The 13,903-nt window shown below is 40.1% G+C and overlaps 1 protein-coding gene across 1 annotated transcript; it reads left to right on the forward strand.

The window, feature by feature from the left end:
- The first annotated feature begins 210 nt into the window (after nucleotides 1–210).
- LOC142965360 (serine protease 1-like) lies at nucleotides 211–3,192 on the forward strand. The gene is made up of 5 exons (XM_076106276.1): nucleotides 211–320; nucleotides 531–681; nucleotides 1,357–1,610; nucleotides 2,394–2,530; nucleotides 2,944–3,192. Exons 1-5 carry the CDS (start codon nucleotides 281–283, stop codon nucleotides 3,091–3,093), a joined length of 732 nt encoding a protein of 243 aa, XP_075962391.1. The 5' UTR covers nucleotides 211–280; the 3' UTR covers nucleotides 3,094–3,192.
- The last annotated feature ends 10,711 nt before the right edge of the window (nucleotides 3,193–13,903 follow it).

Raw genomic sequence — 13,903 nt, forward strand, 5'->3', positions numbered from 1 at the left:
TAATAAGTAAAGTTATTACTTTTTAAAGGAGTAAAAATTAACTTATTACATTTCCTGATTAACTTGCCCAGAACTGCCATTTCTGGGAAACTGCCATTAGGTGGCCTTGAGATTTATCACTTGGTCTTGTCATCACTTCAGCCTTCAGCCATATGGCTCTTTCCCAGAACATTGTGTTTTACCTTCCTGACCTTGATACATTTGGGAACATAAAGGGCTGGACAGGTGTATATAAAGAGTTGCAGGTTGAACTTTCTTTTACATTCAAAGAAACGTCACCATGAAGACCCTGGTATTTCTTGCTTTGCTTGGAGCAGCGTGTAAGAGACTAATCAAATTATTATTGTCCTATTTTGTTTTGATTAACTTTAACTTTAAATGTACTCTTATGCACATGTTACAGGACTGTGTCGTTTATTAAACAAGTTTTAACTGCTAAAAACCTTTTATGTTTTTTATTTTCTATTCATGGCTGTGGTTAAGTATTTCTAGGTTGTATTTCATGTCATAATCCTCACATGTTGTTTCAGTTGCTGCAGCTGAGGATAAGATTGTCGGAGGTTCTGAGTGTCCCAGAAACTCAGTTCCCTATCAGGTGTCTCTGAACGCCGGGTATCACTTCTGCGGTGGATCCCTCATCTCCAGCCAGTGGGTGGTGTCAGCTGCTCACTGCTACAAGTCGTAAGTACCGGAAGTAAAATCGTTTTTGCATTACAGTCAATTCATGTACCCTGCAAGACATATGTCCTACTATCAAACCAAGGGTCAATAGTGATCGTGCGTCAGTACTGGGGTTTTATTGGTCTTTTGCACTCTGTGGGTGCACAGCCATGCACCAAGCTGAATGCACTTCAAGTAAAGGTTGAAAACACGAGTCGGCCTTTTAAGTTTTTATTGTAAGCGAATTGGAAACTGTGAAAAAGATGAGATACCATAAACAAGTGTTACATTAAAGGCAATGTGAAAAGAGTTGGTCCAGTATCAAGAAAAATAACCCCGAGAACATTCTGCCCGTCCACTCATTGCTCGTCGCTGGAGTCTTCCACAAGCTGCCTGATTGACATAATGATAATTACATTACTGTCACTCAGATAGAAATGAGCTCCTATTGAACTGTCAGTTGAGGTTGTTATAAGAAGGGAATGTTAAACTGGATCCAACTCTAGTGTGAGCACATCTGCACACAAACATATAGTGGCTAATGTTTTCTTTAACCACATATACGTATGCTTTCTAATGACGCCACTGAGTCAGGTCATTAACTTTATGACTCTTAAAGATGATTATTTAAGTATTCAGAAATAATTTTTAACCAAACAGACATTTAAATTGTCTAAACATTCATACCTCCTCCAGTCGTATCCAGGTCCGCCTTGGCGAACACAACATCGCTGTGAATGAGGGCACGGAGCAGTGGATTAATGGCGTCAAGATGATCAAGCACCCACAGTACAACAGCAACAATCTAGACAACGACATCATGCTGATCAAACTGAGCCGCCCTGCCACCCTCAACAGCAACGTCCGGACCGTATCCCTGCCCTCCCGCTGCCCTCAGCCCAACGAGATGTGCCTGGTGTCTGGATGGGGCAACACCGCCACCAACGGAGGTAAGTTGAGTCTAGAAGCTGGGAGAGAAGAAAGGTTATATGCATGGTCTCAAATGATAATGTAGGATGATTTATACAGCATTAAGTCAGAGTAGCATTAAGCTTTTTTTGTTTGTCTTGAGACTTAATCATTTCACCAGTGTGCCTGCAAGACAAACTGAGGTGTTGAGTCTGAACGAAGTGGGTATTAGGAGGCAGAGGGGAGTTTTTGTTTTTTCCAAGTCCCTCAACTTTATGGAAGTGCAGTAGCACATAGCTGGAATACCCTTTAACACAGAAAAATTGGGATTTTAAAAATCATACATATCTCACACACTGTTAACTAAGGCCTAATATACTGTTTGTTTTGCAACAATGCACAGTGACACGCATCTCTTGGTCTCAAAATGCAGGGCTCAAACAAATTAAAGCAGCAACTGAGTATTTTTTATATATGTGGGATTATAGTGAAAAATACGACATGACATATTTACATTGCTTCTTTTGTTCGACTAGTGGTTCCAAACCCAAATGTAATAATTTTACAATGATGTGAATTAGAAGAGAGCAGCAAATCTTGACATTAAGGAAGTGGCAACCACCAAACGTTTGGCATTTTACTTTACTAATAAAGAAAATAATCAGCAAAATGGGAGTCACATACTTTTCTATCAACAAATCATTTCGTCAACTCATTACTACATTACTCATATTATACTACATTATTTCCATGTAATGCCAAGTACATCTAGTATTTACATAATGGTAGGTACAGTAACTGAGACTTACCTTCCCGCTCCACAGACAACTATCCTGACAGGCTGCAGTGTCTGAGGCAGCCCATCATTGATGACAGGATCTGCAGGAACGCCTATCCCGATATGTTGACCGACAACATGCTTTGCTCAGGATTCATGAATGGAGGTGCCAGCAGCTGCCAAGTGAGTTGGACTAAACCACAGTGAACTCACAGGGAGTCAGGTGGTGCACGAGTGTGCATCTATTGCAGCAGGACAAGTCTGTGACTTGGTGTCGTGAGTCCACACTATAGCACTTACTGAGTTTAATTGCTCTTTCAATGCAAATGCTGCATATATCTAGTCAAATCCTTTAATTAAGGATTCAAGGATGTGTATATATATATATATATATATATATATATATATATATATATATATATATATATATATATATGCCTCTAAATGGATCTCAACCCTCTACCCAAAGGTGAAACAGGGATGAACAACTGTGACTGTTACCTTTTGATCTTGAGTTACATTGCTCACCATAACGACAGCACATACCATGGATTTACATTTAAACTCCTGTTATTCTTCTTCTGCTTGTGTTGCAGGGAGACTCTGGTGGTCCTCTGGTGTGTAATGGTCAGCTGCAGGGAGTTGTGTCCTGGGGTTACGACTGCGCCATGAAGGGACACCCCAGTGTCTACGCCCGCGTGTGCCGCTACAACAACTGGATCAGCACCACCATGCGCAACAACTAAACGCACTCCCTCACCCATACATCAATGCGTGCAAGCTGACATTACAACAGCATAATCAGTGTTCATCCTCAGTTTATTTAAAACACCCTTTGTATTGCTATTTCACATATATACATCTCAGGAATAACATGCTTAGGCATAATATTCTGAAGAACTGGACAAATTAATAAAAATATACATCAGCATCCACCGAATTTGTTTTGTTTTTCTGCTTTGAGTTTCACAGTTGCTGTCAAACCATGCTGGGTCATTTTGTATTTTTCACTGGTTCTGTATCCATTCTGCGCTGACACAAGGCCACTGCTGTCTTGAAATTCACAATGAATAAATGAACAAAAGATAAACTTAAAACCTTTGCAAAACATTCAGGTTTAATATTTAATTTATACTTATTGTACTATAGACTCATGCCTCTCTATGAAATACCGTTCATACTTGGTTACCGTGGACACTTGAGTGATATGGGAGACACGCGAACTTGAGTAAATAAGCAATAAGGCATAACTGCATTTCACTTGTTTGCATGCATTCCTCAGATGGTGCTTTGTAAACTTCTCTGTTTCTTGTTTGCTGAGGCAACCTAAAACATACAAAGGAAAAGACAGAGAGAGCAGAGGGGATAGCCATGCAGCCATATCAAACAAGGTGTGCAAATAAAAAATATTTAGGGATATTTGTATCACACTTCTCTCTCGCTCTCTCTTGCTCTCTCTCACCAACTCATTATTTGGGTCCTTCTCCACCATCTTGAGAGCCTGGAGGACCTTCCTCGCCATCACTTCCTCTGACGCCCTCCGTAGATCTTGATCATGGAGCCCATGCCGACTCCTCTTTGCAGGTACAAGTGAGGAGCTGTGGATGCTGGTCAAACATGCAAACAGTATACGGTATTATGTTGCAATATATCCTTGTTTTATCATCTGAAAAAGCTCTTGACCAAAAGACATGAAATCAAACATTCCAACTTATCACATATGTGACATTTTTCTCTGTAAACTCTTATGCTTTTGAAGGGCCAATATGTCTAAGTAGATAACACACATACTGTAACAGCAGAGAGAGTTGTGCTCATGTACTTACATGTATATTGTACCAGTTATAGAAAATCTACTTACAGGCCGTAACTAATGAATAATATCAGCTAATCCTAACATTAGATAATATAGAAACTACAGATTTTTAGCATTTATATTTGGTAAATTAATATTCAATTCATCTATCAATCGTTTCAGCTGTGGCAGATGAATTGATGCATGGGAAACACATCAAGCGTGGCCAACAGGGCTGCAAACAGTACCTGGCCCTGGCAGGCCTCGCTCTTCCTCACTTCCGCCATCTCGTCCAAATATGGTCACTTCTGGTTCCAAAGAAACAAGATGGCTACTGCCAAAATGCTAATCTTCAAAGGCTTCAAAGTGGTAGTTTACAACCTATGGTTGACGTCACAGTGACTATGTCTACTTCTTATAGAGTGCCACAGGGATGAAGTAGTTTTGTCGGCCAATCTGGAAGCTACATCGCCCTCGACAAAAAGCCAATGGGATTTTTCTATTGGCTTTTGGATAATTTCAGAAAATAAGCTCTGTGGCAAACAAACGTTTATGATACTTACACATTTTGTACACCATGGTGACCATGGTCACATGACTTTACTTCACCAGCACTAAGCTAAAGACAAACTACTCCGCATCATGACGTTTTGTAGTCTCATTTAGCCACTTGTTAGCAACCGCCTTTTTTAAGACACGTAAAAGCTTCAAATTCTCTAAAGAGGTATCTACTGATGTATTTTATGTTATAGAAGAAAAAATATGAATCTACCCACAGGCCTTAGTTCTTGTTTTAAGAGGGTGAGATTGATTGATTTATCCGCAGGGAAATTTGTTATAGCAGCAGAAGAACAAAAGGTGCATAGTATAGATACATTGTCATCTCTTGTTTATTTTAAATGTTTATTTGAAACAATAAAACATTTCTTTGTTTATTTAAAAGACATTTGAAAAACTGCATCTTGATTTTGAACACCTGATTGTAAAAGTTTGCATAACCTGGGTCTTATTGCTCACTTTTAACTTGCTTGTTTAATGTTAGTAAGCCATCAATTGTCATTTTGCATGTTATGAGTCACATTGATATTCAACTTTGACCAATTTGTAATGTTACCATACAAGATAATTTACAGTGGAACAGTTTGTAATTAGTCACTAGTTAATTACTTGACATCCACAACCTATTGATGATCAGATGGAAGCTCAACACACACAGCATCTGTCAAAGTATGTCGACACATGCATTTTCAGCTGATCTGTGATAGTTGAACGTATAAATCCAAAACCATGGGCCTTACCAAAAGTACACAAAGTATGTGGACAGGAGAGTCCACTTACTTTTAGCAATAAAGAGTAATCATACCATTGCTGCCCCTTCCCTCTGGAACTCTCTCCCCCAGCACCTCAGACATTCTCCGTCACTCACCACTTTCAAATCTGCTCTTAAAATTCGCCTATTAAAATCTGCTTTTAACCTGTGAAGCTAGTTATGTATGTTTTTGTGTTGTTCCTTACTGTTATTTCATCTCTTTTGTTTATATAGTAATTGCTTTTATTGTTTCTGTTTTTACCATGTAAAGTGCCTTTGAGGACCTTTTAAAGCGCGATACAAATAAAATGTATTATTATTATTATTGTACCTTAATCAAACAACCTTTGCAAGCACTTCTTCTGACCGTAGTCAGCAGATCACATGGTGACATCATACCTCCGTAAGCAGGCATATGAAGTATTAGCTACATCAAATACCTGTGACAGTGTAAAGCCTATCCAAACTGAGGTGCGTAAATAATTTGCTGGCTACTTTTACAAGCATCTCTTCATTCTCTATGTAGTGATACAAATATATATCACTTAAAGCTACAGTCGGTAACTTTAATTTAAAAAAAAAAATTTGTATTTTTTTACTGATACTATCACTATATCCTGACAGTAGTACATGTGACAGATAACCTATGAAAAACAACCAATCAGAGCCGAGGAGTCTCTTGATTAAAGGACTGGATTGTTGAAGTTATTATCTATGTAGTTCCTTATTTTGTTATCATCTGTGCCCCTCCAGTGTTGGTAAGTTATATATGATCATTTTGAAATAAACTACAGCAGTGTTATAAAAAAATGATAATAATGATATGAATTCATTAAGTTCCCACAGTTTCCCCCTTATTCATTAACGTCACATCTTGTTCCCTTGCACCTACATGTATGTATCATTACATTCTGTACTGGTAAACAATCAGTAAAGATTACAATTATTCATGATTTAATTTGGATTCGATTGGGAGGAATTAGGCTGCACGCTGCGGGCCATAATCCAAAGCTTTCCTCATTTTATTTATATCAACATGTAATACTATGTGTATCAAAAGTAACAGTAATAACAGTAATGCCTTTGAGTCAAATGAAAATCAAAAATATATTAGAATATAATTTGCACAATATTTATTGTATATTAATTGTCATACATTGTCAGATTTTTGAATTATATCAGGAATATTATGCTATTGTTTCTAATATAAAGACATATTTAGAAAGTTTGTCATACATTTATTTTGCCATTAGGAGCCCTAAATGGAGGCAGTGAGGTACTTTTACTCAGATTGGCTTCTTTTATCATTTTCATACTGCTATCTGTAGACCGACGATACTCCCATCAAGTGCAATTTTTGTATATTCCTTGTCTCTTCAATTTGTTTGTGATTATTTAGTTCAATTCACTTTATAGTTACTATTTATGTTGGTGTATATAGTAATTAATACCTTTAATTTAGCTTTTACATGCTTTATTTTAAGTAGATAATCATAATATATCTATTCTATACTGCTGAGACACTCAATTCCCCAATTATTCCCCAACAATCTGATTTTCTGTGGTATCTGCCCAGCGTTAAATTTGTATTTGGCTCCACAGAGTGCATTTCTCACATCACTTAATTGACACTTGAAATCAATTACCCCAGCTTTAAATAGATTTAAAAATAAAATACAACATTTTTTGACCTATTTTTGACCCCGTGATGTTTCACAGACGTTTACTTAGACCTCCACCATCAGTCTATGTGATTGACAGGTGGATCAGCCAGTCACGTAGCGCAGGCTGGTTTCGAACTTTACTTACTTTTAGAAGAAGACTGACATGGGCCCTCACAAGCTCCTGCTGGCTGACCTATTCCACCGTGGCACTCGGCATCTAAAAAGCTAATTGGAGAAAAGGGTGAGCTTTAAATTACATTTTAAATTGTTACATAATAGCCAAAATGCAGTGCCGTTGGAACTCTTTGCTAATGATCGCTGCTAGCTTGCTAAAGTAGCAGTAAGTTAGCTAGCTATAACTGTCTTGTATGTTTCCCACACATACAGCTCCCATAATATCCAGTAACAGCAATCCTTACATTTGATGTGATGGAGTTTAGTCCCAGTTTAGCCGATGGCAGCTATGCAGTCAAAGGAAGGATGCTGAGGAGGGAGGGAGGGAGACTGCCCTCATTTGACAGTGATGGCACCCTAGCCTGAAATCACCTCGCCAGCAGCTTGAAATCCCTGTTTAACTCAGCCCTTAAACCAAAGTAACTCAAACAGCAACGGTAATATTCTCCATGTATATTTAATCACACTGTATGCCTCGTGTATGTGCCATGTTGATGGTTAAACAATGTTTAAAAAAATGAGCCTTTCCACTGTGACGATGCTTGGTGTGAGGTTGAGCTGTTCCCATTGAATCCCAGCAGAGGGCAGTGTTGTGGCGCACATTTCACATCTCAGGCCCATTTCTCTGCTTTACTGGACTCAAAAGGTCTTTCAAGAATTGTGCTGCAGTCAGCAGGCGAGGAGAAAGCAACTCGGTGAGGAAGACACCACCAGTGGATGGTTGGTAACCTTTTAGTTTCCTTCTTTTTTATTTTAACCAGCTGGGGGCATTCACTGCCTGCAAATACACTCATCATCTTTGCTGCATAGAGTGCAGCTGATGTGTAAAAATGTACTCATGGCTTAAAAGAAATTCGGAAGTTAATGTGAATTATGATACATTTTAAAGGTTGAGATAACGCTTTTCATGAAATGTAATTGCTTTCTTTCATCATCGATACAGTATTTGCTGCCAGTGGCATGCCATCTTTTTAGATTCAGGCTGTAGTGCAGGCCTCTGTTTTCCAGAGTGATTGTCCTTGGAAAAAAAGGCAGTATGCAGTGACTGTTAGGAGGATTTTATTAATAAAACAGGACCCCATTCCTGGCCCAAATGTAGTTAGATATGTCTAAAGACAGCATACAGAAAACGCTTCATAACCAAGGTGAATAGGTTTTCAGCAAATTTCTCTCTTGACCTCCCATGACCTGCCTGCTTTCTCCTCTGTTCTCAGCTCTTTCCCTTAATCCCTTACTAAAAAAATAGCAAGAGTAATTAAGTGATCTCAATGCCTCATTCATGCCACCCTCTGTCGACCTGCAACACTATCTTCAGGCAACCTTCAGCATAACTGTAAAACACGATTTTTCTCAGGTTCACATAATGTAAGTTGTACCGACTCATTTAGTGTATAAAATGTAACAATAATGGCAAAAGCCAATTACCAGATACCGGAGATCAAGGTTTCCCTACTTAATTCTGACATGGAAGCAATAAAACGGCACAGTAGTCATTCTATAGTGATGTGAAACCCAGAAAGCAAACATTAAAATAAACATGAGGAAGATATGTTTAGTCAATTAATTGACAGTCAGTTGAAAAATAATACAATTGATTCATTGTGTAAGTTTTGTAATCTTTGGTAAAAATACCAGACATTAGCTTGTAACCACTTCTCAAATGTGAGGATTTGCTCATTTCATTGTAAATTGAATCCCTTTAGGGTTTTGATTGTCAATTCAAAAACATGAACAGGTTGAAGGCATCACATTTTGGTCTGGTAGCTTGAGATAAGACGCTTTCATTATTTGTGACATTTTTACAAAAATAGTTGGATTAATCCTTGCAAGACTAATTATATAGTATGTCTCCAAAGCATTGCTTGATTTTTTTTTAGTGTTTTTCTATAAGTGTTGTTTGACACTATAAACTGGAGAAAATACAGAAAATCCCAACGTTTTAATTATTGCTCTCCTTGACCCTAAAAAGTCATGTATTTATTTTCTGGTATGTAGGCTAACATGATATGCGGATTACCACCACCGTGTGAAACACTGCATCTAAAGCCAATGTGAGTTTATAAATGTCCATACACACACACACACACACACACACAGAGCAGCCCTGTGCTCTCTATGTCAGCCCATCTAAGCTTCTTCCCCTCCCCCTCTCAACATCTCTCTCTCCCCTTTTTTGTCCCCCTCGCCCTCTCCTTTTCCCTGCCGCCTGCTCTCTCCTTCCTGCTAGCACTATTTCAAGCCACTGCCTAGGAGAGAGAGAGAGAGAGAGAGAGAGAGAGAGAGAGAGAGAGAGAGAGGCAGAGAGAGAGAGGCAGAGACGCACAGATGCGCAGTTAGAGGGAGAGAGAGAGAGAGAAAGAAAAAGAGAGGGGAGGGGAAAGCAAACAGGATTTAGAGTTCAAGTCCACGTGCAGAAAATAGGCTGAATAGAGGGGAGTCAGAGCAGAAAGGAAACCAGGAAAAGGAGCGGTAGGGGCAGGAGACAAAGCACACAGTAGCTCTTTCTCTTCTTCTTTCTTCTTCGCTATTTCCTTCTTACAGAAAGAGAAGGTATTAGCTGTGGAACAAAGGGGTGAAAAAATGAGAAAGCCCAAAATTTGAATAGCGTGAGCATAAAAATGACAAAAAATGTATTCCTATTCCTGCCCCCTCCTCTTTCCTCTCCCCACCGACACACTCCTCCTCCATCCCTCCCTCTTAGATATTTCTCCATGAACCCCCAGTGTCTCTCTCTCTCTCTCTCTCTCTGTCTTCTCGCTTTCTCTCTACTCCCACCTCTTCACACACACACACACACACACACACACACACACACACACACACACACACACACACACACACCCCGGAGTCCTTCCCACTCCTTCCCCTCACGCGGGCTTACTATCCACTTCCAGTGGAGACCGTAACGAGCTAGGTTTTATTCCTTCTTTTTCTTTTACTTGCCACTCTTTGCTTCGGTTATGCCCTCGTGTACGGAGGCACCATCACCCCTCCTATGCCTGGCGCCCCTGAAAAACGCAGCCCGTGGATTGTCCCTGCGTTAGAGCTAATGACAAACTGCTTGTCCTTTCCTGTTAACAGTTTTTTTCTATTCTTTTGCAGTATTTTTTTTTCCTCAGAGCTCGACTTCTGTTTTAAAAAATCGTATCTGCATGAAGCAGGAGCTGAGGGTTGAAGAAAAAGAAAAGAGTGTCCGATGAATGGACAGATTAAGGGGACAGAGGCAAAGAATGAGGAGAAAATGGAGAGCATGGTCTGCGGGAGAAAGCGAGAAAGACAGAGAAAGAGAGAGAGGTAGGAGAAAGAGTACCGGTACTGGCAAGAAAAACAGGAGGGGGAAGAGCAGAGAAGGGGGACCAGTAGGGGATAAACTTAGGAAGGAGGGACGGCTGGGTAGGAATTGGCAAAATCGCGGGAAAAAAAAAACCTCTAGAATGAGAAGAAACTGGACTTCTTGTCAAACTCAGACTTGCAGTCTGTGGTTGCATTTGCTTTTTCTTTTTTGACATGATTTTTCATCACTTCTCCGGTCACCCTCTCATTCATCTGTGAGTATACTGAATGTACATGTCCTTTTACTTTCCCATACATGCATCATCTCTGCCTTTTTAATATGTTTCTTTAAACCGTTCTCCTCTCCCCCGCCTTCACTTGACTTCATTTTTCTTTCTTTTTTCTTCATTGCTAATCCCCTCATCCTGCTAATCTATCCCATCTCGTGCTCGACCTCTTTCCCTCTGTCGTTCTCTTTTTCCTCCTTCGGCCCCTCTTTATCTTTGGTCATCGCTGTTCCCTTTGCCTCTCCTTGAAGGATTACCTCTGCTCACATTTAGATGAGGGCTTTGGAAAGGGATCACTGAGTGCACCCAGTTTTAGGGGGCCCATGCATGGGAGGCTAGCACATGAAGGAGGCAGGGTGTGTGCATTTCTGTGTGTATCTATCTGTATTAGTCATGTGTATCTGTGTCTGTGTGTGTGTGTCTGTCTGTGTGTGTGTGTGTGTGTGTGTGTGTGTGTGTGTTAGTATGTTGGTGTGTGATTTAGAGTTAACGAAGCCGGCAGTGGCGGACGGTCACTCCTGCTTACGCATGCGTACAATCAGGTTTCATATTCATGAAATGATTGTGCGATGGCGTTTGTTATAAAATGCACAAAAACGAAAGGTGATGTGTTAGAATGAGGCGAAACAGAGAGGCGAAAATACTGTAAGTACTGCAGGATTTCTTCTTCTTCTCTCATTGCGTATTTCACTCCTCCCATGCTTCTCCCCCTTTTTCTATGCCATCTTCCATCCGGTTATCCCGAACCCGAATCTGACGGTCCGCCTGTAAAGACAAAACCCACGGTCCAAGATGTGGTTCGGTACCAACAAAAGATAAGTAGGGATTTGTTCCAGGGCGTAAACTAAGTAACACACCGGACTTCTCTTCAACAAGTTTTTTTTTCATTTCCACAACCTGCGCATTTTGGCGAGATTACTTTTGTCTGATGTGGGGAAGTTACAGGTAACGACGCAGCCTTTGGTGCAAATTACTGCATGTATGCACTCTGCTATGTCGAGGTGTCGACAGTAGTGGATTACATGAATGCTTTAGTGTACTGTCAGTAGAGTGAGCCTGAACAGTAGACAGAGGCATACGATGTATCACAAGTCTGCTATCGCCCATTTGCAGTCCATCTGCTGTAACCTCCATCGAATATACCCTTTTCTCCTGCGGTATCGGCCTCAGATATCTCCTGGCATCTCTTTCCTTTCCCTTTTTTCCTCTCCCGTGTTATATCTCTGCCTGCTCTGTTTTTTATTTACATAGCCTCCTGTTATCTCTGCCCACATTTTCTCTATTACGTGTCATAGTTTTTATCTGAATCCACGATAATCCATTGGTATCGTTCCGAGGGGAGTGTGCCGAAACACCTTTTGATTGTTTGTGCTAGTTTTTGTCTTTATTGTCTGATTTAATATCTTTGTTTGTCATCTGATTGCGAATAAAGCGAGGTTATTGAATTGATGTGAGGACGTGGTCGTCAGAAAAAGTTTGATTAAAAACAGCGCAGTCATTTACAAAAATACATACTGCAGTTATGGGTAAAAAAAGAAGCTAATTGTCGAGCGGAGGCCGTTAGATAACAGTTACTGGCTTAGTTTTCTAATAATATTCAGTGTCTAAATGTGTGCCGAATGAATTCATATGCAATGATTTGATTAATACACAATGATATGACATTTATAGGCAGACAGCATCGCTGCATTCTGTATTAAGCCAAGGGCGGAGGACGCTTTTGTTTAGTGGCGACTGGGCTCGACCTTTCCACGACCTCCACTATAGCTCTCTAGAAAATGAAGGAAAAATCTTTGATGTCAACATTTTTGGGGGAACCAAACTTCTGTGATTTTTCAGCAAAAAACACAAGAACGTTAGGAGAGATAAATCCCCCCAGAGCCTTCGACTTGATTGTATTTGTTCTCGACTTATTTTTACGTTGCCAAACCTGCCCAGCACCTTTGAATCCACTCCTGATAGGATTTAATGGTAATGTCAGTGTAGTGGGACCCCCAGCTTATGAAACATTACTCAGACAGACCTGGTGTTATGTAATCTTACATAACTGAGGCCGCAGCTCAACAGGGTTGCGATCAGAGGCTCTGGAGGAGAAGCTATATGGGTCTGCTTATGGTATGAACTCACTGGCAGGGTCAACACACTCTGGGCCTTAAAGGGGAAGAGGCCCCGGCTGCATAAAGATACTGCAGTATTCACACACATGGACGAAAGCCCCTGACACCTAAAGGCTGAGGGAATAGAATAACCCCACCTATAGTAGGAGCGGTTTGCTGCAGGCTGTCTCATTTACAAATGTTATGTACATTTCTGTGTAATTTGACTGAAATCATCCTCTTAATTTGATAATAGGTTTTCTTAAAAAAGTGCTAACGTTTAAAGATAGCCTGCCTAGAACTCGCGTATATCTGATTGGCTAATATACTTCACACATTATGTTGCACGTATTCACGGTGCTACAGTCCAACAGCCATGACCCATGATTCTCTACCAGCTCTCTGTGAATCTCACATGTTTCTCATTCATAATTGATGACATTCAACCGCAGCATACATTAATGGATCGAACAGACCTCAGGAATTCCCATGCAAGCTGTCATTGTGTGTAGCTGGTTTGAATTTGTGCTGCTGAATTTGTGTTTTCCCAGCTGGAAACTGGCTAGTGCTACTACAACAGCCTAACGGGCCTGGAAGGAAATGTGAATAGTACAATGAAATGGCTGCAACAATCGGTTGTGTTGTAAAAAAGGAGGATTGAAAAACAATCTTGAAATATGGTTGAATATAGGATAAGGGCAGCGTGAATTTTAAGGGAAGAATGGGGCTGGATTTAGGCTAGCTAACAGACAAAAGACAAATAATCCATAATCAGTGCATGAATCCTATCAAACAATTCATGTTTTACAGAATACCTACAATTCTCAAAGTAATTACAGCGTAAATAATGTATATGTATGTCTGTTTTCCAGGTTGAGCCTCTGAGAGAACTTTTTCATTGAAGACGTGATTTTTATCAGGTAAGGAAAGGAATTTACTTTACATTTATTTCATTCAA

This window comes from Anarhichas minor, unplaced genomic scaffold (genome assembly GCF_050575085.1).
Source record: "Anarhichas minor isolate MPS153535 unplaced genomic scaffold, ASM5057508v1 ptg000033l, whole genome shotgun sequence".
Classification (NCBI taxonomy): domain Eukaryota; kingdom Metazoa; phylum Chordata; class Actinopteri; order Perciformes; family Anarhichadidae; genus Anarhichas; species Anarhichas minor.